Below are 23,045 nucleotides of genomic sequence, written 5' to 3' on the forward strand. Positions count from 1 at the left end.
CCATCCCTTAAAGCTTCCTTTCCAGAAAAGAGGTAAAATCAGCAAGTGCACAGAAAGTCAGGGTTGCATAGCACCAAGGGTTCCTCAGAATTGGCTGTCACACTTCGGCTAGTGCTGACAGGAGACCTGAGCCAAGAAACTACTTCCTGTTCACCAGGAAGCTCCCCCCAAAATATTAGCATTTGAAATAACAGCAAATAATAAAAATAATATTAATAATAGACTGCCTGACAGTACCTGTTGGTTTTAATAACTGTGAGGTCTCTGAGGAAAGAAGGAAAAAAACAAGGAAGGCAAGGAGGGAAGAGTCTAGAGAAGGAAAACAGAAAGAAAAGACAGAAGGTAGGAAGAGGGAGAAAAGGAGAATCTGAAATGTTCCAAGGCTTCTGGCTTCCCAGTGGGCTCCGAGTTCAAGTTTCAGAAATCCATAGGAGTGTTTCAATGTTCTAGAATCTTCTATGGGCCTTTCACATTACTTGGCCGGGCAGCAAGGCTGGCAAAGTACGCACACTGGGAGGGGTCACACTGGCCAGGAGGGCCAGGAGGACCAGGAGGGCCAGGATGTCCAGCTGGTCCTGTCTCTCCTTGAGGACCAGGGCTTCCTGGAAGTCCATCTTTAGCATATCCAGGTTCCCCAGGTTGGCCTGGCCCAGGAAGCAAAAGAAACAGAAGGACGTTTACATTCTCTGTCCAGGAGTGAAACATCCCTGTAATCTTTGTGTTGTGAACTAGGGTTCAATGTATACTCAGAGTGAATAGCCTCTGTTGGTACTTTAGATTGAGAGACAGAGTGGCCGATGCGGGCATCAGGTAGAACAGCACATTTACAAGCAGTAGGTGAAAGGGGGCACCCTCACTGTCTGAGACAGGGAAGAAACCCAGACACCAGGGACAAGAAGCAGATAAGGGCAACTCGAGGCCTTTGGAGTGCAAGCTTTCCACAAAAGTCAGATGTGAAAGCCGAACACTATTCTTGCACACAGTCTAGTAGACACATCTGAATTCATGTTGGGACACCAAAACAGCCTAGTAAGCCTTAACCTGCTGTACCTCTTCTTACAGGGACACTTGATGATCTTGCAAAATTCAACATTCAAATAGTCTGGGATCTGTTATCTTTTCTCAACTTTACTTCTTTTTATTTATTTATTTATTTTTATTTCTACACACACTGGTGAGGTCAGATTTAGTCTAGAGTTGAGAGTCTTATCATTCTCACCTTCTTTTCAGTGTGACAAATGAAAATCTCAGGAGCTCTTCCAGTACAGCCCCCAAGCACAGTGGTCAACTGGTGGCCATTTCTCCAGTTCTTTCTAGGTTTCAGAAGTGAAAATCCAAAGACCCTGCAACCCCTGAGCTCCAAAAGCGCTGGCCTTTGCCTAAGCCTTTGGCTAAGGTTCCCTGGGCATATTCTAAGCAATAGTAATGAATCTGAATGAGGCTTAAGAAGATGGCTTTCATGTTGCTTGTGGGGTTCTAACCACTTAAGGTGAGTTAAATTATAGAAGGGAAGTCCTGAGGAGAGATGCAACTCCAACATGTCTAGACTCATTTAGAATATGACAATTTCTTTCTCCCCAGGAACCATTTTTCACAATATTTAGTCATTTATTATTTTTAGTTAGAACATAATAATCCTGTATATTACTGGGGCATGATGTGTTTTAATGACTACTTATTTATGTTTCATGTATATTCTTTCTTTCTTTCATTTATGTATATGCACCAAGTACTTGCAGAATTGATGGATACCAGAAAATGATATTAAATATTCTGGAACTAGAGTCATGGATGTTTGTGAGCTGATTGGTGAGTTCTGAGAATCAATCCTGGTTCCTCTACAAAGAAAAGATAGTGCTCCTAATCTCTGAGCCAAGTACTCTGCCCTACAGTGAGTTTTTTTTTTGTTGTTGTTGTTTTTTTCTTTTGTCAGGACATGGGTATAAAAGACAATGAACAAACTGGAGCAATTTGCTTCTGCATCATCCCAAGTATTTATTATATCTTTATGTAGGAAGCATCAATAAACTTTATTCTGGTCATTTTGGAACAGTTACTAAGTCATTGGGATTTTCAACTTAGAAGCTATGTCTCAAGGGTTTGAGAAATATTCCATTAAACAGTGAATTATCTGTTTTTTCTTAGACCCAGGTCCTTCTCTCTTCCCACAACCACAGGTACCACTGTGTGCCCCTGCCTCCATGGTTGATGTCCACCCAGCCTAAGACCCTGAACCTTCATACCTGGTATTCCAGGGGGACCCATCTCTCCTCGGAGGCCAACTCCAGGTGTGCCAGGGTCGCCTTTGGCTCCTCTTTCACCTGATGGGAAGAATGTTCAACTTCAGTGGCACAGAATCATAATGGGGGCACAGACAGTCTCAACCCACAGGACACCCTGTGTCACTGGTGCATCCCAGTATCACTGAAATGGTCCATTCAGACCACCCTGTTCACACATTCTTTATGTATAAAACCCATACATGCAGGCATACACCCACACACATGCTCAAGCATATTTTCAGACTCAGAATATATGCCTGAAAACAAAAGAAACAGATGCTTTCTCCCAAATACATTATCAGATATACATCTTTATACATACATATTCAGCCAAGCACCTATCAATACAATTACACACATATTTACACATTCACATACACAGAAGCACAACTACATTCAATAAACAATGAGTAACCAAATTCACACATCCACAACTCACAAACATATCAGCCTGATGTATGACATGATTACTGGTGCACATGCCAATGCACTTGAAGCTTCTTATCCGAACCTTCATGAAGAAGAAACTGGGTGGATAAATAAATGAATTCAACATACTAGGTGATGTGGTAACATACAGTAATGAGACTCAGCTCTGACCTAAGGAATCCTGGAGTCTAGTAATACAATGGAACAGTACCAGGAACACTCCATAAGAGACAGATGATAAGCACCATCCCAAGGATAAAAACATTTGACACATATATGACATATAGTATCAAGGAGAGAGAGAAAGAGATGGATGGGAGGGGAGAAGAAATCATGTTCTCTGGAGAGATATTTGGACTATATCTGAGTTAAGAACTTCTGGGTTTGATTTAACTGGGACTGCCACTATCAATAATATCATTGTCAACACTGTTATTTCTATCACTAGTATAATTGTTACAGACAATATTAATCTACTGCTAGTGTCACCTCTATTCATGGTGGTATTGTCACAATAAGAACAGAAAGAAGAGTCCCAACGAAAGTCACTGAAATCTCTCTTTCAAACTATTTTACTGGGAATTAATACATTTTGTTGCACTGCTTCTAAAGTATCTCCTGGATACAACATCATTTTATTTTATTTTATAATCTAAATATAAACCTTATGATGCACTAGTTTTTAGAACACTAATCTTATTTTTTTGAGTATGTGGTGTTGTTTAGGGGTTCTATATTTATTGATTTATATTGTATGTGTATGAATGTTTTGACTGCGTGTGCATGTTTACCACTTGTATGCCTGGTACCTATAAAAGAAGGGGAGAACATTGGACAGCCTGGAACTGCAGTTGTGAGCAGTCATGTTGGTGCTGGGAACTGAACCCTTGTCCTCTCCAAGATCAGCAGAAGCTCTTAATCAGAAAGTAGTTCCTCTCCAGCTCCCCACTTTCACTGTTCTAACAGTTACACTTGGTCAGTATCCTGCCATAATCCAATATAGCTTATAAAGCACGTTTCCTATGGGCATGTGTTTTGTGTACATTGTTTTATGGATGAATACAGATGGTCAGGAATACAGAAATTTAACAAAAAACCATTTAAACAAAAGACCTATCACAGGGGAATAAATGGCTAAACATTTATACGGATATGCCAGATCAAAAGAGAACTTGTTAGGTTTATCTGAAGGTCACCAACATGAACCCACAAGTCCACTAATCAGGAAGAAGTGGAGCACGGAGTCCGGTCCTCTCTCTGCTTCATGTCTGCTTCCTGCAGAAAGCATCCTGACCTGCTTGCCAGTGTGCAGCCTGGGACAGGCTCTTCCCCTTGAGGAAGAGTTCCAATGCTCAGATAGGTTACCCAGCCAAAGAGCCAGACAGTTAGTGGCCATTTTAGCTCAAAACAATTTGGCTGGACTTTAAAGCTGCCGTTTAATATCCATTCTCTGGAGATTAAATGTCATATCACTCAGTCCTTCCAAACTTGGGTGTCCGGGTGGCGGGAGGACATTTACATCACCTCTGTAACTTGAGCAAAGGAGACAAAGAGAAAACAAGAAAGTGTGTGTGTGGGAAAGTATGTGTGTGGGTATGGGGGGGGGGCAGGTTCAGTATTCCTGGCATAATTTCTCAAAACTGTCAAGTAAGAAAAGCTTGAATGTATGAAAAAAATTATACAATGCCAAAATTCAGTGTTGCTGGTCTGATGGAAATGAAAACAAGATGAATAATGCAGATACAGCCCACACCCAAGTCCCGACTCAGCACAGTTCCAGAAATGCTGTCCACTCACCTTTTTGGCCCATGGGTCCAGAGGGTCCTTCTAAACCACCTTGGCCAGGACGGCCTGGCTCACCCATGGGGCCTGTCCGGCCTGGAAGCCCATCTTTTCCAGGGGGTCCTGGGGGCCCAGGTCTGCCTTGAGAGGACTTTATGTGTGCTGGAGGCATCTGGGCCAGGAGGTAGGCAAGTTTAGCTATGGAATGGGAAGAACAGAGAAGTTCCTGAGGAATGGAGAGAGGACAAGGGACAGACTGGCAGCTCAATGCAAACTCAAACTACAAGCAAAACCAACTGGGGATGAAGACAAGGAACAGCTCCTGTACACACATTTCTGAGTGTGTGGATGTCTACAGCAGCAGCAGCAGCAGAGATAATTAATAGTTGTATTAACTGTGCTGGAGCAGCAGTATTGCTGTTTGTGGTGGCGGCAGCAGCAATGGCAGTGGCTGTAGCTGTCAGTCGGAGAAACTGAGGCCTGGGATGTTTAAGTGGCATATACAAAGCTCTTTAGTGACTTTTATTTTTGAATCAAGTCCTCCATCAATAACCGAGGAGCCAAATAAGCTGCTAATTGGAGATGCTTATACATCTGCAATACAAACATTACAGAATCTATGAAAAACAACAGAGCTCCAACTGTGGGTGGACTCATTTTCCTGCTGGCTGGTGGACCCAGTGCTTACCTGCTGGCTACCCAGAGCCACCTAATAACCTTGTACAGTCAAAGAGCATTGGCTGCAAATGCCTGTCAAATGGGTGGAGTAACTAGTATAAATTCTAACCTTTTGGTTGATAAGACTTGTTGACTTGCTCTGCTATTGCCCCTTCACAAGGCCAATGGGTCTGTGCAGACTCCCTAAGTGACCTTGGCAATTTGTTGAACTTGTCTAGGTTTTTGATTTTCTTATCATTGGTGGAAGTCAATATTTCCTCCTCAAAAGGGTGTTTGAAAGAGACTCATTCCATCACATGTTCCCAGACCCCTTAAAAACCAGTGGTCGATACTCTACTAGGGTAGCATCCATTCCATCACCAACGAGTCTAACATTCAAGAGGTAGAACTTGGAACTCCCGCATACAAGTTCTTAGACTTGCCTGGATTAGTGGAGCTCACATTCTTTCCAGCTTATTCCTTCCTGTCTTCCCTAACCTTCTTCATCCACAGTCCATACAATTCACATAGATTTCAGATGGGGAGGTAAGAGGGGAACTTTGCTCCTACATCCTGGTATCCAGTCTGAATGTGTGAGGCACAGAATACTGGGACATGGGGCATATGAATGGAAGCACCTTTAGGACACACCTCTTTCATGTCATAAGTTTGTAAGCATTTCTTCTAAGCTTTTATCACAGGGGAAATGGAAGACTGGCTACTAAACAGACCATTGTAGTATAGTGCACAACTGATAAGGCTGTAAATCCCAGACTTATATTCCAGTAGCTCAACCTCCCTGCTCCTCATTATCCCCCCAATAACCATGCTATCTCCCACGGTCATTACTAGGCTACCATTGGGCATGCTCAAGCTCTGAAAACCCTCCCAAGACAGGAACCCCAAATGCTTTCACCATTCCAGCTTCCCACTCCATAGAGCTATCTGAAGCAGAGCCAACTGTCTCTTTCAATGCCCTCTGTGCCAAAAAGAAATTACAGATGTCTTCTGAGGGCACTGAAGTCATCTTGTCTGTCTCCTGACTTACCTCCTCCTCCGGAGTTCAATGAGTCCCCATGCACACTTTCCCAGAACACTGATCCATCACACATATGGTTGAGTACATAGAAAGTATAGGTTATTACCACACCGCAGATGGTGGCATCTGGTGGTGTCATTCACTACAGTCATTGTCACTAGAGGTGACCAGGAAGAAGCTGAGAGAGGATCTGGAGTCTGGGCTGGGGCCTCAAGTTACTTCTCAAGCCTGCTGCTTCCCACTCACCTGTCCCATGACTTAATGATGAAAACAACAACTGCTCACTGGGAATCTTAGGCTGGCAGCTACAATGAAGTCCAACCACTCACCTTCTAGCTGCTTCCCAAGCTCTTCCTGGATAAGGCGCCTTAAGGTGTCAATGGATGGAGACTCGCCCTAGGAGGGAGGGAAGCAGTTACTCATCTTCCCAGGAACTCTCCTCCTCCCTCTTGAAGATCCCAATGTCACTGCTCAAATCCTGAAGCTTATGAGCCACACAGATGGGGGCAATCACATCCTCTGTCTATCCCATGTCATATCTGCAGCACATTCCTCTTCTTTGCTGTTCGTACCATGCCAATAATATGGCAGCTTGAACCTTAGGTTCTCAGAGCCACAATATCTTTCCTTCATGACCCTAATATCTTCCTTAGTTTATCCTCTCCTGGCACAAACCACTGTACCCATAAAACCAGTCATTACTGGGCCTCAGAGTTATGGTCCCCAAGACTTGCCAACTTCCAAAACATAGCATATGAACTGCCTCCTATGTAAAATCAAGTTTGACTTTCCTGGTTGGTATCTTTCCCCTGTACTCCCCAGGGCCAATTCTGTCCTGTTCGAGTCCATACTGCCCACAAGCAGGTAAGTGATTCATAAAATCTGGGGAATTTATCTGTAAGAAAGACTGGATGTTCACACTGACAATAATTCTCAGAACTGCCCCAGAAATGATTCTCTATGACATATCAGAATCACTCTTTCCTATTTGACTCCTATACGGTAGGGCTACCATCAAGAATGGGTCTCCCTGTGCTTCTATCAGTCCAACATATTATATGGAATAAACCCAGGCCCCTTGTCATCTTATTCTTCTCTGGCCAGAATCCTTTGTACTAGCCCTAGATGCCCCATTGTTCCACATAACAAGGGGACACACAGAGCTTGGCAAGGCTCCATGGAGTCTCTGGAAGCCAACTGAGTCCTTTTAATTTCCCCTTGGCCAAGAAGGGCAGGGTCTGAGCACCAAGATCTTTAGAATCACCACAACCAGAAGAAACCACAGGGTGTCAGCAGACAGGGAATGACCATGCCTGTGCTTAGGGCACATAAAGCTCTCCAGATGACAAAGAGGGCTACCAAAGAGAAGAGGTCACAGGGAATGCACGAAAATCCCCATCAAGAGTTCAATTCCTGTTATCTAACTGACAACCTGCACCTGTGATCCCAAGCAAGATAAATCAAGAGTTCTCCCACTAGGCGTAATGACATAAGCTTTCTGCTCCCATTCAGTGCCTAGGACTGTCATACTCTGGAGTGAATGGATGATGAGCCATCCATGATGCTTCTTGGACCAGTAAGATTCCATCTTCTCAATTACCTCTGCACAGAGAGCCAAGAATGAAGGAATTTGCAGCTCAATACATTAAGTCTTAAGAGTTATCATTCCTGGGGCAGAAGGCACAACAAAGATGAGAATCTGTTTCTGAACATCTCTGAAGTTACATGTGCAATGCCACTTCACGCTAACAAATGTGGCAAGCATTTTCTCAAAGGATAGGCACAGAGAGAGGGAGTGCTCTGCCCCTTACTGTATAACTCGTCCCCAGAAGCCTGGTATCTGCATGCTGTACTCCCCAAAGCCCACAAACTCCATTCCTCCTCCATTCCCATGGAATCTCTGTCTGAAATTTTACCATCATCCTTACCCGAAGTCCTGGAAATCCTGGCTGGCCAGGTGGCCCTGGGGGCCCAGGAGGGCCACTCTCCCCTGGTTGTCCTTGGGGACCCATTAGGCCAGTATGACCCTTGTGGCCTGGGGTTCCAGGATCTCCAGGCTGGCCCTTCCCACCAGGTGGTCCTTTGTCACCTTTGATCCCAGGGTCTCCCTAAATAGAAGAGAAGATTATAACAGCAGGTGGCTCTGTGCTGGGAACTGTCTTAAATACACAAATTGAAGTCCAAGGCACTATTATCTTTCTGTTAGGACTCTGGCAGGAGTGTGTGTGTGTGTATGTGTGTGTGTGTGTGTGTGTGTGTGTGTGTGTGTGTGTGTGTGTGTGGTGGTGATATTGGAGCAGGGGTTGTCCCAGCCCTGTGTAAGTCACAGATGAATCCAAAATAGAAGGTTCAGAATTACCTCATTCATAGTCCTGACTTACAAAACTGAGCAAGAGAGCTCAGAAATAGAATCCTACCTTATACAACATTGTTCAAGTCAGGAGAAGAACTTTTATCTTTAAAGCCCACCACAAATAAGCCACTAACAAGGCTGTCACTATAGGGGCAGCAAAAGGTACTAATAGTTTCATACTACAGAGCACACTATAGTTGCCAGCATTGGGGCTGCTTATAAGAGATTATATGGACAGATACCAGGTATTATTATTGTAATATAAAAAGTTATAACTATAGAACAGTGTCCACAGTGTATAAAAATAGAGAGGAATGAAAATATCCACAAATTTGCTTTGTTGGCATAAAACATTGTGTAATGTTTAAGGATGTGTGTTAATTATAAGGGTGACAGGGACAGGTCTTGAGAGATATCTCAGTAGCTTGCCATACAATTATGAGGATCATAACCCTGTGCCTTACTAGCCTAGAAACTCGGTAACCTCTGGATTCAATGAGAATTTATCTCAGCCAATAAAGTGGAGGGTGACTGAGGAAGACACCTAACTGGAGGCCTGACCATACACATATATACATTCACAGATGCATTTGTCCACACAAACATCTGCATATGTATAACACACACACACACACACACACACACACACACACACACACACACACAAATTTTCTGGTCTTAGGACAAACTAAAATTGTGCATCCCTGGAAATGGCTGCCTAGCTGTAAAAATGGAATCTGAACTACCACTCCACTCATGGAGAGCTTTTGGCCTCTATCAGTAAGAGTAACAGCCTACTAGATCAGCAGCCTTTCCTTGTAGGCCTTCTCTAAGTTCCAGTGGGTCCATGAAGGGTTGACAGGCTCACTCTGTGGTGCTTACACTACCTGGAGTCCTCCCCCATCAGTGAATCAGGTTCTGAAATTCTGGGTCAGTGATTTGGGGCACAGTAACTCCATGGAAGGCAACCTAGTACTTGCCCTTATTAACTAAATGTATCTGGCCAGCGAGTCTCAGGGGATTATAAGAACTGAATGCACAGCTGTCATATTAAGGCCCTCAGAGTACAATGGAGCTACAACTATTGTTGTGTGTGATATGGCACCAAAAGGGAGGAGCAGGAGGAAGAAGGAGTCTCAAGATGGAACCAAACGTGGTCATGCCATCAGTATGGCAGGAGCCTTTGAGAAGGAACAGAGCATGATTTTGAAATAGAAAAACATGCCATGGAAAATGTGATATGCTGGTGTGAGGGAGGGTAAAAGTGAAGGCACAAGCTTGTTTGAAGTACCCTCATCTGTGTACAGTGACTCCAGAGTGCACACAGGCACACAGGAAGGAGAGCTTTGAGGTGAAATGGGAGGGATGGCTGACTTCTGCTGCATCCCCTCTTGTATTTTCAGCTCTTTAACCAGGCCCTCCATGGCTTTCAGTTTTCAACAATAATCAAATTATTGATGACTTTTGACATTTTAATTTAGGCAAACCCAAAAGAGTTGCTGTGGGGATTGAAATGAGTTGGATGATCGATCATAGATTCAGAGGTATAGAACACTGTTTTGAGTCACATGGATGCACGTACCCCCATCTATGTGGCACAGCTTTTTTACTCAGCAACCCTCCTGCACAATGAAAAGACCTGTTCCCTATTTCAAACACTCCCAGGATGAAGGAATGAGGAATATAAGCACTTGGTGGCAAGGTTCCATGGAACCACTTAACAGAGGACAGGCAATCTCCCCAGTTATTGATTGTGTATGAGGAACAGTTTCCTGTCTGTGGGCTGAACACCCTGGCTCCCATCCAGGACCCATGCCCACACTCCTAGGCAATCATTCTCAAGACCCCTGAGTGATACTCTCAGGAGAAAATCGACCAGTGGCTCCAATATTCAACATCAAACAGTCACAGGGAACAAAGTCATCTGAAGGAGAGACAAGAAGGGAAGGCAAGAATGGCAGAGACCACTTCCATCTCTTTCTTCCTAAACTGCGGGAAAAGCCTGCCAGCTCGTTACCCATCTGACTTGTGAAGAAAGCTGCGATAAATTCTTTGCAGGACCATGGAAAACAACCATGGGCGGGGGTGGGGGACGGATATCATCCACATAGTGTAGCAGCTGACCACACATAGGACTGTGGGCAAACCAGCCGTGCACAGCCCTGAATGGAGCAAGAGCCTGTTTGGGTGAGTGTGAGAATGTTCCCTGCCCCCTCCTGCACTTCTGCAAGGAAAATGTCTCTCCCCTGTTGGTTTCTGGAAAAATGAAATGTAAAGAAAGGCTTTCAGAGTGTGGCGCCAAGGCGACTCATTATGGGAAAATCTGTTCCCTTGTCACCTCTAGTGACAAATCTGGCTCCCAGCAAATTGGCACTTAGGGAGTCAGGCGCATCCTGCATGCGCCTTCACACATGGTGAGCAGGGAATCTGTCAGAGTCTCCCAACACTTGCCTTGCATTGATAATTATGGTCATGATTTTATTCCTCAAAATAACCAAAAAGAAACATTAAAGAAAACTGACTGTGTCAGTATTGGGGAATAAAGAATCCTACTATGTGAAGGGCTTGAGATTCTTTTTCATGGAAAGTCATGGCAGAAGACAGCAGTCAAGGTTGGAATGTTTATTAACTGCCCTAAATAAATTCCAGTCTTGCAGCTATGGGAAGGTCACCTTGAGCATCCCCAGATAGCTACACATCCCCACTTACCCGCTCTCCTTTGGATCCTGGCTCTCCAGGCTTCCCAGGAGCACCCTGCAATGAGATAAGTGGACAGTAGTCACTTCAGTACTGCTATCATGCCACCATCTTTGCCTTTCTTCTACACTGTACTTTCTGGAGAACAGGGATGCTGGAGAAACAAAGCCCCCACCTACCCCGCCACACCCCCAAATCTTCTACCAGGACAGTCTGGATATGCAATCAAGCCACTCGCTGCTCTTTAGTCCTTTATTCCTACTCCTGCCCATTTTTTTACCTGGGACATGAGCCAATGCTATGGATTCTTTGATGTCTTTCTCTTCCCTAGGAAAAAGCATGACTCTCCTTGGAATGTTCTGGGGTCTCCCAATAACTGGTCTTTGGACAAGCTAACAACACCTCTGATGTTCAAAACCCTGCTATTCTGCAGTCTGACAGGCTCTCCCTATGATCTTCTTCTGGACCCTTCACTCCTGATGACCTTGCTTGGCTTAAGACTTTTAATTCAGGAAGCTATCTATTCCTACCCAGCAACTGGGGGGAAAATGAAACTATTGTTATGTTCTTTTAACCTTTAGTGGATATGGGGACAGTCACAGGAGGACCAAAAGACATTCCTCCATACTTCCTATGATTGAGATATTGATTTCTTTTTCCTGCCCATGTTTTTCTTATCTTGTCCACCTGGAAAATTATTTCCCTTCCTCTGTTATTTTCTCTATTCTTCCCTGCATCTCCCCCTTTCCTTTTTTCTTCTTCAAGATTCCTGATATCCACTCTGAAAAGAATTCACCCGCTTGCTAGCTGACACCTAAATTTCTTCTTACAGGATGTGGGAACATAGACATGCTTCTTTGCTCATATTTAGGTAGCAAAAGTTTGAAAAGTTTATTTATTGAATAGGACATCATATTCCTATACCAAAGCCCACCCTGCATTTACAGGTATTCATAATATGTCAGTCCAAAGGTTTCACATTAGGGCAATCAGTCCAGCTTAGCTTGTCATAGCTGACAGAAATAGTATACATTCAGAATGCAGACATGGATAGAGATTAGCAGTTATGGGCATATACAATTTTTGCAGAAAAGTGAGCTCAGTTTCAAGCATCCTTTAACCTGTCACCCCAGCTCTGGATGATCTGATTCCTTCTTCTGGCCACCAGAAGCACCTGCACTCACATGCACATATCCAGCAAAAGCTGCATGCACACACACACACACACACACACACACACACACACACACATGCACACACACATACACACACTTAAATTTTAAATTAATTTATGTTTTAAAATGGAATGAAAGCATCTTAGTTCTTCTGAATGTGGCTATTTTAGTCACCTCATACCATAAACATCCACTACGCTACCTCCTTGGGTACTACTCTGAGCTCTATCACCAATGAAAAGTATCATGGGGATATTCCTTTTTTCAGCATATTCATAGTCTGCTTCAGAAGTAGGGATGGGAATAAAAATTCTGGTACACAGAAAATGGTTTTACTTTTTATAATATAATCACAAGAAAGTCCCACAGTAATTTCAGAAGGAAAAAAAAAGCACATGACATTGGATGCTGGAAAGTGCACAGCCTGGAAGTTAAGATAGAATCCAACAGGGATTACAAGAGGAAAATGGCTCTGGAGAACAGAGGCAAGAGTAAGCTTCAGTGATTAAGTAATTGATCTCTGTGTGTCACCCACCAAAAAGGAGCAGGTCACATTTGAAAGAGAGTGTGGATTGGATTAGGGAAGATTAGCCAGGCCTGAATAGTCTGAATTTTATTCTGGAGGGCAATGGAAACATACAAAGAACTCATGTAGGCCACAACCCAACTGAGAGCTCACAGGGTTGATGCAACCATCAGAAATGGGAGATGGGGCATTAATCCCTCCAACTTTACCTAGTAAGCAAGAACAATGATCAGTCTGCAAGTGAGGAGCAATTCTAGTAAGTGGCAAGCTATGCCTGGGCCAAAAGTACAGGGTACTCAGGCTTGGAATATTTGATCCAGCTTCAAGGAAGACAATTTCTTATATCAGTAGCCCAAAGGCACACAGTGACAAGAATGTTGTATTTCAAGTCAAGAGTGCAGGTTTTGATATACATGTAAGCAATTTCCCTAAAAGTCTTTTCTCCACATCCTTCATTCTACTCTTTCACCCTCAAGCACTTTTGGTGCCTTTTCTGAGCAAGGCTCATGAGCTTGGACAGAATAGAGCAGATGAGCAACAGAGCAGATTGACAAGTGATTTTCTCTGCTGGTCCACAGAGAAGGAGAAGGGCTGGAAAGTGGAAGTATTGGGGGGGGGGGAGAGAAAGAGAGAGAAAGAGGGAGGGAGGGAGGGAGTGGGTGGGAGGGAGAGAGAGAGAACTAAAAACTAATTAGATATTTAATTTAGAGACCAGAGTGGATGCAGCTGACAGGAAGAGAGAGAACAAGGAAGAAGAAGGATGCCTCAAGGGTGATTTGCCCTTTAGTAGGGGAGAGTACAGCTATAGTCTAAACTATAAAGTAACATAAAATGTTGATGTCCCATGGATCTCCAGCTGCTTGCAAAAAAGGATTTGTAATTGGGCAGGGTCCATTGAGAAGAACTGGGAGGCACCACAAAGAACAAATTAGAAGGTTTTGCTGACACAATGATGCTGAAGGGTGGCTAAGGAGAGATATATCCATCTACCTGGTGCCCCAGTTGGCTGTAAAACCTGTGACAGTTTGTGAAACTTAAATGTAAAACCACAGTCCAGACAGTATACTGACTCTGGTTGAATATCTTTGATAAGCTCAGGGGTTGCTTCTCAGCCCATCTGTGGTTCCCAGAGGAAAGGTCTATGAAGAAGAAAGGGCAGGGTTGGGAAATACTTGCCTCCTTTCCTGGAGCTCCTATCTCTCCTGCTTCTCCCTGTAAAAAGAACACGAGGACAGCAGGCTCAGTAGCATCATTCGAGGCATGTTAATCATCATGACAGATGTTTCACTCATCATCTTCCAGCAAGGACAGCAGGCAGTAAACCAGACAGCATACCTTGCAAGGCCAACACACATTCAGCCTTCTGGTCAGTGCATGTCAAAGAAAGTAGAGAATTGCCACAGAATACAAGAAGTCCTCTGGCTATGGGCTCTTTGTCAGTGGGGTCAATGTATCCCTACTAAACATGTCTTAAGAAGCCAGGTTTACCAGTTGTCTCATGGGAGGGTGGCCACTCTAATCACCAGGGGAGAATGTGTTAAGTTAGATATGAATCAGATGGTGGAGTCCAACTTTAAATTGATTCCTTTGTTGACTGGCTGTATGATATCAATGACTACCTTACTAATCCCTTAAATTCATTGTGTCTGAATTTATTCACCTATAAATTAAGAGGAGTCACTTCACCTATACCATAGGTTACCATGATACTTATTTGAATTGAGATTGGTAAAGTATAGTGACTAGCACATAGTAAAGCTGGAGAGTTGGTCTGTTTTATGATTAAGGAGTAATTTTTTAAAAACACAGTGGCAGCCAAATTATAAACAATCACTGGAAAAGAGAACAATTGAGTAATCTGAGGAAATGAATGGAAAAGCCATATACATCTTGGACCACAAATCAGAAGTGGAGAATAGTGGGCCTGATACCACACACATACACACAAAAAGGATGGATCCAGTTGTCAAGGTGTTCATGTGAAAAGGGCAGAATCTTCTGCTACATATGTATCAGGGGCCATGGACCCTCAGTGGCAAAGGGGAAGGAAAGAGGGCGGAGGCTCATGAAGGGGACATCAGGAAGGGGATAACATTTGAAATGTAAACATAAAATGATGAATCAATAAAAAGAAAGAAAAAAGAAAAGGGTTTCAGGAATACGGAAACATTTTCCACCTTGAGGTGTCACCTACAAACCCTATCATCCATCAGTGCAGACTAGAGTCTGAAGAACAGTGCATGACTTCAGTGTGGCTAAGAATGAGTCCTCATTACCCCTCTGACAGCTTCACTATACCTTATGAGGCTGAGTCGGGGTACTAAGAATAAGTGACTGTGGTAACACTTTATGTGGATTCTCACACAAAAATCACAAAATTTAATACACAGAAATGAATGAGGCTCTCATACCACTTGAGTAAGGAGATAGTCTCCATAATAAGGTATTAAATTACCTTTCTATGGCACATAATTAAAGGATTGGGCTTTGGAATCCCATGCAAATGCCAATTATGAACTCTCAGTGGCCTCCTAAATCATGATGGCCTTTGACACCATCCTATCTCATCACAGCATGAAAAAAATGTCCCTTAAGACATATGTTGGCAAGGACAGTAGTGAAGCACAAGGTTACACCTAGAGCCAGGCATCTTGGCACCATTAGGTCCTCTGCTTACCGGAGGCCCACGGGGACCCAGAAACCCTGGAAGTCCTGGGCTGCCACTTTCTCCTTTGTTTCCCTTTTGGCCCTATGAAGGAAAACGGGGAATTAATTAAAACAGGCTTCAAGTGATGTCACTTGACTCAGAAACTTGATAACATTCCCAAGCTGTGGAGCCCTGAAATGCCTACCCCTTCCCTAAATTGGAGAGATGATGGGTCAAAAGGAGACACGGGGTCTGTGGAACTTGGTATTATGACCATGGAACGGGGAAGGAAGATGAGAGAGCAGGAGGAATCTCCACTGAGAGAGCATTCCTTCCATTCAAGCAGTGACATCTAAGAATAGATCCTTAGAAGTAACACCTATACCTAGATGTGCGCAGCCTCTTTGAGGTTGGGCACTGCTTCCCATGACACTGTTAAGAATCCTGGTGGGGTTGCAGCCTTTGGAGGAAGCCTTTTTGTGAATGGCTTAGGCTTTAAACAAAATGCCCCAAAGTGGGTCAGCTCCCTCTGGGGCTAGCTTCTCCCCTGAATGGATATACCCTCAGGGTCCAACCCTATCCTGTATACTTTGTTTCAGTAGGAAGGACAGGTCATACATTGCAGTTCTTGGTAAAGATTACTAACATTGTCATAAGGACAGACACCCATTGCAGTTGTTATCGGACCAATGGAATAGTCTCTACCAGTGTGACTGGGCATCCTGGGATTTGTGGATTTCTGGTCACTCTGGATTCTCTCTGGAAATTATCTGGAAAGCACTGGTTAGCACACTGTCTTGTATATTTATAAATGGCATTTTAAACTTGCAAGAAGTTCCAGAATATGTCTCAATCTAGGCAAATAAAAAATACAAGCAGGCTAGGCAAGAATGAAATTCATACCAAGACTTGAACCTACTGAAGCCCAGAATCCATTAAAGAACCGTCTGCCCCATTGTGTCTCCTCCATGACCTGGCATGATCCTCAAATCCAGAATCTGATCAGTGCCTAGAAATCTACCTGCCATATTCTTTTTACTACCTGCTTGCTCCCCACCCGTCACTGCCGTCTCTATTTCCATGCTTACCAAAACCCCCCATTCTAGTGATATAGTCAGAGTTTCTTAGACTGGCTGTAGCTTATATTTCTATCATTTGATACCCACTGTGAAACTTTATGCACATCTTTGACATTGAATAGCTAGAGGTGTCCATGTTTCAGACAGAAGAGATTAAGAAATGTAATCAAATATGTGGACAACTTTTAAAGAGCTACATACCCAGATTCTCTGGCTTTGGGACTATTTGTACTGTTCAAAAAGGGATTCATTATCCAAGGTTTTCTGGGATGGGAAAAAACCTCCTGTGACATGAGTCCCTTGCCCTAACATGATCAGGAAGCTGGGGATGAATACTCACTGGGGCTCCTGGACGGCCAGGCTCTCCTGGAGATCCAGGTGGTCCACTGCTGCCCTGGTGAAAGAAATAGAAATGTTTACCCTGCCAGTATTCTGTGCTAGGGCACTGGAGCAAACTCAGCTACAGGTGGACAGCTTTATTACGAAGGCTGTTCTCATGCAGGCTGTTATGGTTCTCTGAAAACCACTTCATCTTGCATAGAAGATTTTTCGACTTGTAAAAGAAGCCTATGATATTTAATTCATAACATTATTATGGAATTAAATGAGTCCGTGGGCATGAAAAAGACTAACTCAGTGACTGGTGCCCACAGAACTGCACTGTAAGTGAGAGCAAGACCAATCTTCATTCATTCTTCAACTCAGAGACTGCGCTGTGAAAAATACCAGCATAAAACACAACCCAACTCAGGAATGGTTGAATACATCATAAGGCGAGCCCGAGGAAGCAGGTTTGAATGCTTTTCTCATTGCGCACCCCTCCTCTAGAGCATTACCAAAATCCCAATGAATACATGACAGCACAAAGGTACAGGAGGCCAGGGTAATCAGTGACTTGTACTGTCATGAAGTTGGGAACTGAAAGGATGAATTACCATAGGTTCTAGGGAAAACTGCCTTCAGTCAAATATTGTTTAACTTGACACCCATTGTGTGCATATTTATGATTTTGGCAAATGCTTCTCAATAAGATTTTACATGGTGGCATTTGTCTATAATCTCAGCCATTCTAAGGGAAAGGCAGGGGGATCAGTAATTAAAACATCAGGCTTAGCTGACATAGTGAGTTAGAAGTATGCCTTGGCTATATGATGCCATTTATCAAATGTGACATACACACACACACACACACACACACACACACACACATCTATTATAAGAAAGCTAGATACCCTGCTTCAACCCAAATAAATCCCTTTTGCCTAAGACGCACAACCAAGGCTCAGCACCTTCTGCCCACTGACTTCCCATGGTATGCTTTCTCTCTCTATGCTCAGCTCACATCCCATGAGTCTGTGATTGTAGCTCTTATATCCTCAGAATCTAGTGAATGACAGACACTAGGGTTATATTCTTCATAAAAAGACCAAGAATATCACAGAGATCAGTTTAGTGTTAATCTTGGAAATGTAAGGTTTTCATGATATTAATGCAGTTGTGTGCTCATGAGGGTGCCAACATCCTCAAAGCCTGATATACTCAGCAGCCTTCAGGTGACCCTGGTCAGGTACCTCTAACATTACATATCAATCCATTTTGTATATCATTCACTTATCATGCCAAATGCAGTTGTCATCACCGTTTTACATGTAGAGAAACTGAGGCACACAAATGTTAAGCCATACATCCAAGAGCAGTGGAAAAACTGAGTTCTGAGTTCAGGACTGAGCCTATCCCATACTACACTGTCCTCATTAAAAAGGTGGCTTGTAGGTCATTAACCAGAAGAACAACCTCTGTCTTTTTCCTTTAATGTGCCCATAAGACCATGGGTATTCAGATACACCCAGAAACCATGTAACATATATAACCTTATTTCATAAGGAAATCCAGGCACAGAGAAAGTCCAAATTTTGTCTGGAATCTCAGATAATGAATGCAGAAATGGAAGCCTCTGAGCATTAGTTCTGACTGACAGGCATACTCAGACCTTCTAGTGAGTGCTGCCTGCTACCCCTCCCTCTACTCCTTCCACCCACAAACCCATCTGCGTCTCTCTAAAAATACGTATTTTAGCTCATCCCTATGGAAATGATATCTCTCCTGCTTTTCCCTGTAATCCCCCCTCTGCCTCTGCAGAAGGAGGAGGGCTACCAGACATTATCACATGGTGCCAACACTAGTTTTGGTGTCCATGTGTTTCCTGTGAAATTGGTCTTTTGATGCTGGCACTAGGGTCCTTCCTGAGTCACAGAACCACATTCTATCTACCTATTCCTAAATATCTACATCTATCTATCTGTCTGTCTGTTGGTCTATCTGTCTGTTGGTCTATCTGTCTGTTGGTCTGTCTATCTATCTATCTATCTATCTATCTATCTATCTATCTATCTATCTATCTACCTAATGTTTGCCAACAAGAAGCCCCTCTGGGTACTAGGATGCTCATGAATGAGGGCTATAGTTATCTTCCCAAGCTTCTGATCCTTAAACACCTGCTTCAAGCTCCTTCCTCCAGGACAGTGTTTCAGAAAGACAATCTAGTTCATAGGCATTTAAGGTAGGGGTCTTAAACTTCAGACTGTTGTTCTAGACTGCTTGAGTCCAAAAGCTAGGTCAATTTCTGATTAGCTATGTGAGCTTGGGTAAACTATGGGCATCTCTGCATTTTCATTTCTTGTCTTTTCCTTGATATATTTATAACATAGTTTCATACGTCAGAAGTCTTGGGAGAAAACTGAATGATATCTGGTTCATGCGGTGAACTCTTCCATATTTCTTTGAAGCCTGTAGCTGTGAGGTAGTAATCATGTGAGCTTTTTCCATTCCTGTGTGATTATAGATTTTTAGAGAGAGCAACATGAAGGTTTAAGGCTACATAAACATCTACAGTCACCACAATGTGAATGAAATCAATCTGTAAATATAATCATATGTAACCAAGTTGAAGCACACATAACCCTTACAGGCCATGTGTCTAACCGTTGTCTTGAATGAGTACAGCAGAGATGAACAGTTCATGATTCTGAGTGACATCATATCCATCCCACTGTCACAGCATAGCACATCACTTATACATCAGTGGTGGCAACCAAACTACAGCAACAGGTGTAAAAAAATTACAAGCTAAAATGATCCATGGACAACAGTTGACAGTGACAGCAAATTACTGTTCTGGATTACAGAGTTGAAAAGATGTCCTTTCCATCTTTAGTTTAGAATGCATGCCTACTTATGAAAAGCAGTTTACTGTCCACAGTTTGCTAAGTGGCACACATAGCTTTATTGTCATGGCACCTCAACACTATTCTCCTTACATAACACTGGGTATTCAAATACCTACTTTCTACCTTTGCTTAGACCTTATGGATTTGCTAGGTGTATGAATGAGAATGTGAAAACCCCCAAATATTTAACAACCTGTGGAATATTTTGGGTTAAATTCACATTGAAATTCTAATGTCTTGGCCCTTAGAATTTTACTTTGTTAATATGATTATTAGAGATGTAATAAGCTATGTGAGTTTATGGTACAATAGTTTGGACCAATTCCTCAGGACCAGTGCCTTATAAAAAGGGAAATTAGGACACACCACACACACACGGGGGGAGGAAGGAAGGGAAGGAGGAAGGGAGGGAGGGAGAAGGAGGGAGGGAGGGAGAGAGGGAGAGAGACAGAGAGAGAGAGAGAGAGAGAGAGAGAGAGAGAGAGAGAGAGAGAGAATACACACAGGAGGAACATTCTATAGGGCCGTTATCCCTACTTCTAGGAAACCCATGTGTGGTACATGTGCAATGGCCCCAAACTAGAAGCATGCTAGCTGTTGAAGTCCTTGTGAGTATAATGTCAGTGGGATAGCTTGGGGCACATATTGGAAGGCATTCAGGGCAGAGGCCAGTGGCTGTTTAGCATTCTCTAAGTCACACATCATCTTTTTAAAATGATGTGGGTATCCACACCATAGTATAACAAGCAAATATCACTATGGTAACAGTTGGGCCAAACTGTGCAGCAAGTTGATCTCAAAGCAAAACTCACCGGTGGTCCCCTTGTTCCTCTAGGACCCTGTGGTCCAGCAGGTCCAGTGTCACCCTGGAACAGATAGAGGTTATAAAACCACAGAGCTACATGGGAAGATGACAAAAGTCTCATCAGTTTGTCATCAGACTTTGGATGTTTTGGATCAAACTTCACCAACAGACCCAGGGATCCAGTGATGTGTCTAGACAATTCCTTTTGAAATCAAAGGAATTCAAAATCGCATAAATTTGCTTTACCCAGGAGATGAGGAGATGCTCTCCAGTTCAAATTTGTAAATGAGTGTGTTTATTTACTGGCTCAGGCATAGTTCACCTGTTACCATGGTAGTTTAAGGTGATCATATATAAAACCACAAGAAGTCAAAAATGACAAATTTACTGAATAATAACCTGAAACCATTCCTGCCAGGCTTACCACAGAATGAAGCCTGACAACCAAGATCACTACCAACCCATACATTGTCTCAAGCAACCTCACAGTATCTACCTACTAGATTGGTTTTACAACCATGCATTAGCTAGGATTACTATTTCTGTGATAAAATTCCATGACCAAACCCAGCAGAGAGTGGAGGTTCTCTTACTCTTTCTTATTAGAATCCATCATCCAAGGAAATCAGGACCAGAACTCTGATGAACCGACCATGAAGGAGTGCTGCTTACTGGCTTGTTTTTCATGGCTTGCTCCAGCCTACTTTCTTATAGAATCCAGGACCATCAGCCCAGGAATGGTACCACACATGATGTGCTGAGCCCTCCCATATCAATCACTAATTAAGAAAATGTCCCACAAACTTGCCTACAGCCCAACTTTATGGAGACATTTTCACAGTTGAGGTTCCATTCTCTTGGATGATTGTAGCATGTATCAGGTTGTTACAAAACCAGCCAGAACAAAGTTAAGAGAAAGCAAAGAAACTAGACTGACTTTCCCATCTGGTTTCTTATAGATCCTTCAAATCAGATCCTCTAAAAAACCAATAAGGTAGCATCAGGAGAAGCAAGAAGAGTCCACTTGCTATGTAGGTTTCCATAAGTCTTGAAAGATGTAAAGGTCTAGAAGGAGACCACTTGGGACCTCAGAACCCTGTCTATGTGAATCTGACAAGTTTACTATTCTTAGAAGAACAATTTATAAACCCAGATGTCAGGTCACCTTGTAAAATGCCATGTGAAACAGGTAGTCAGGTTTTGGGGAATGGGCATAGAGGGTGAGATATAAATATTAGCTTCAGGATGACTCCCTCCATCTCCAAGTCTCTAGATCACAGTATTCTCATTTGTGCCTTCTAGAGAAAACCTCTACCTTCTCTGTACCAATTTCAAAACCAAATAGAAGTGAGAGACATCCAAGCTAAATTAAGATACAGCTCAAAGTGCAAGAGGAGCAGCAACTGGTGGTCATGATGGTGGTGGTCATGGTGGTGGTCATGGTGGTGGTCATGGTGGTGGTGGTGGTGGTGGTGGTGGTGGTGAAAATGCTAGGATTAGTGATGGTTTAGTGATGGCAGCAGTGGTGATGGTAATGGAATTAGTCATAGTAATGGTTGTAAGGATGCGGGATGTGATGCAGAGGTATTGATAATGGTGGTAACCAAGATGGTTTTAACCATGACGGTAGTAATGATGATAGTGGTAATGGTAAGTCTTGCTATCAATGGTGGTGGAGTGTTTAAGGGATTAATAATTACTGTGAGAACCAAAATGAGAAACTGATGGAGAAATAATTTTAGAGAAAATATGAAATGCCTCACAAATCAGGTAAGCTAGGTCCAACTCGACCACCACTAGACACTAGACAAGTCAGAAAAACCCAGAAAAGCCTCCACCAGTGGTGAGATACAGGTTGACCCAAGGGACAGAAGAATTTCATATCTCAATGAGAAGCAATTATGTGGCATTCAACATCCTTCACAGAACTGCCACTTGTGATGGGGTTCCGAGGTGCCCCTCCTGTGTTCTCTCAATCACTACAGGCCAAGGCATCATCCTGACTTACATCTTTTCCTGGTGATCCTTCCCTTCCAGGGGGGCCTGCCGGTCCAGGTTCTCCCTAGGAATAAGAAACTGTTGTTAGAGACAGGACTGATTAAGCCATAGGCCACCTCCAACACAAAACATCTGAAAGTGTGGAAAAGAGATGGAGATTAAGAGAGCTGTCAGACAGAAGTGCCCCTATGAGGAATGGCGGCCTCTGCAACAGAACTATAGATCCTTGGAGACTATGTGGAGCCCGAAGTGCCCTGCCCCCAACAGGTTAGGCAGGAAGAATTCAAGGTGATGGGCTAAGCCTGTTTGAGCCCCTCCTCTCCCTGTTACTTGCTTATCCCTGGCTTCT

The 23,045-nt window shown here is 43.3% G+C and overlaps 1 protein-coding gene across 1 annotated transcript in view; it reads right to left on the minus strand.

Annotated features, from left to right (window-relative positions):
- Positions 1-228: 228 nt before the first annotated feature.
- The window catches only part of COL22A1 (collagen type XXII alpha 1 chain), a gene marked incomplete at its 5' end in the record, with an annotated part of 192,663 nt that continues 169,846 nt past the window's right edge, over positions 229-23,045 (minus strand). The window contains 11 exons of the mRNA XM_080939438.1: positions 229-644; positions 2,244-2,321; positions 4,509-4,691; positions 6,519-6,585; positions 8,118-8,297; positions 11,252-11,296; positions 14,117-14,152; positions 15,618-15,689; positions 17,007-17,060; positions 20,706-20,759; positions 22,707-22,760. Of these exons, the coding sequence (XP_080795564.1) occupies positions 457-644; positions 2,244-2,321; positions 4,509-4,691; positions 6,519-6,585; positions 8,118-8,297; positions 11,252-11,296; positions 14,117-14,152; positions 15,618-15,689; positions 17,007-17,060; positions 20,706-20,759; positions 22,707-22,760 (1,011 nt within the window). The 3' untranslated portion in view covers positions 229-456. The remainder of the gene's footprint in view (positions 645-2,243; positions 2,322-4,508; positions 4,692-6,518; positions 6,586-8,117; positions 8,298-11,251; positions 11,297-14,116; positions 14,153-15,617; positions 15,690-17,006; positions 17,061-20,705; positions 20,760-22,706; positions 22,761-23,045) is intronic.

This window comes from Micromys minutus (assembly GCF_963924665.1).
Source record: "Micromys minutus genome assembly, chromosome: 27".
Taxonomy (NCBI): domain Eukaryota; kingdom Metazoa; phylum Chordata; class Mammalia; order Rodentia; family Muridae; genus Micromys; species Micromys minutus.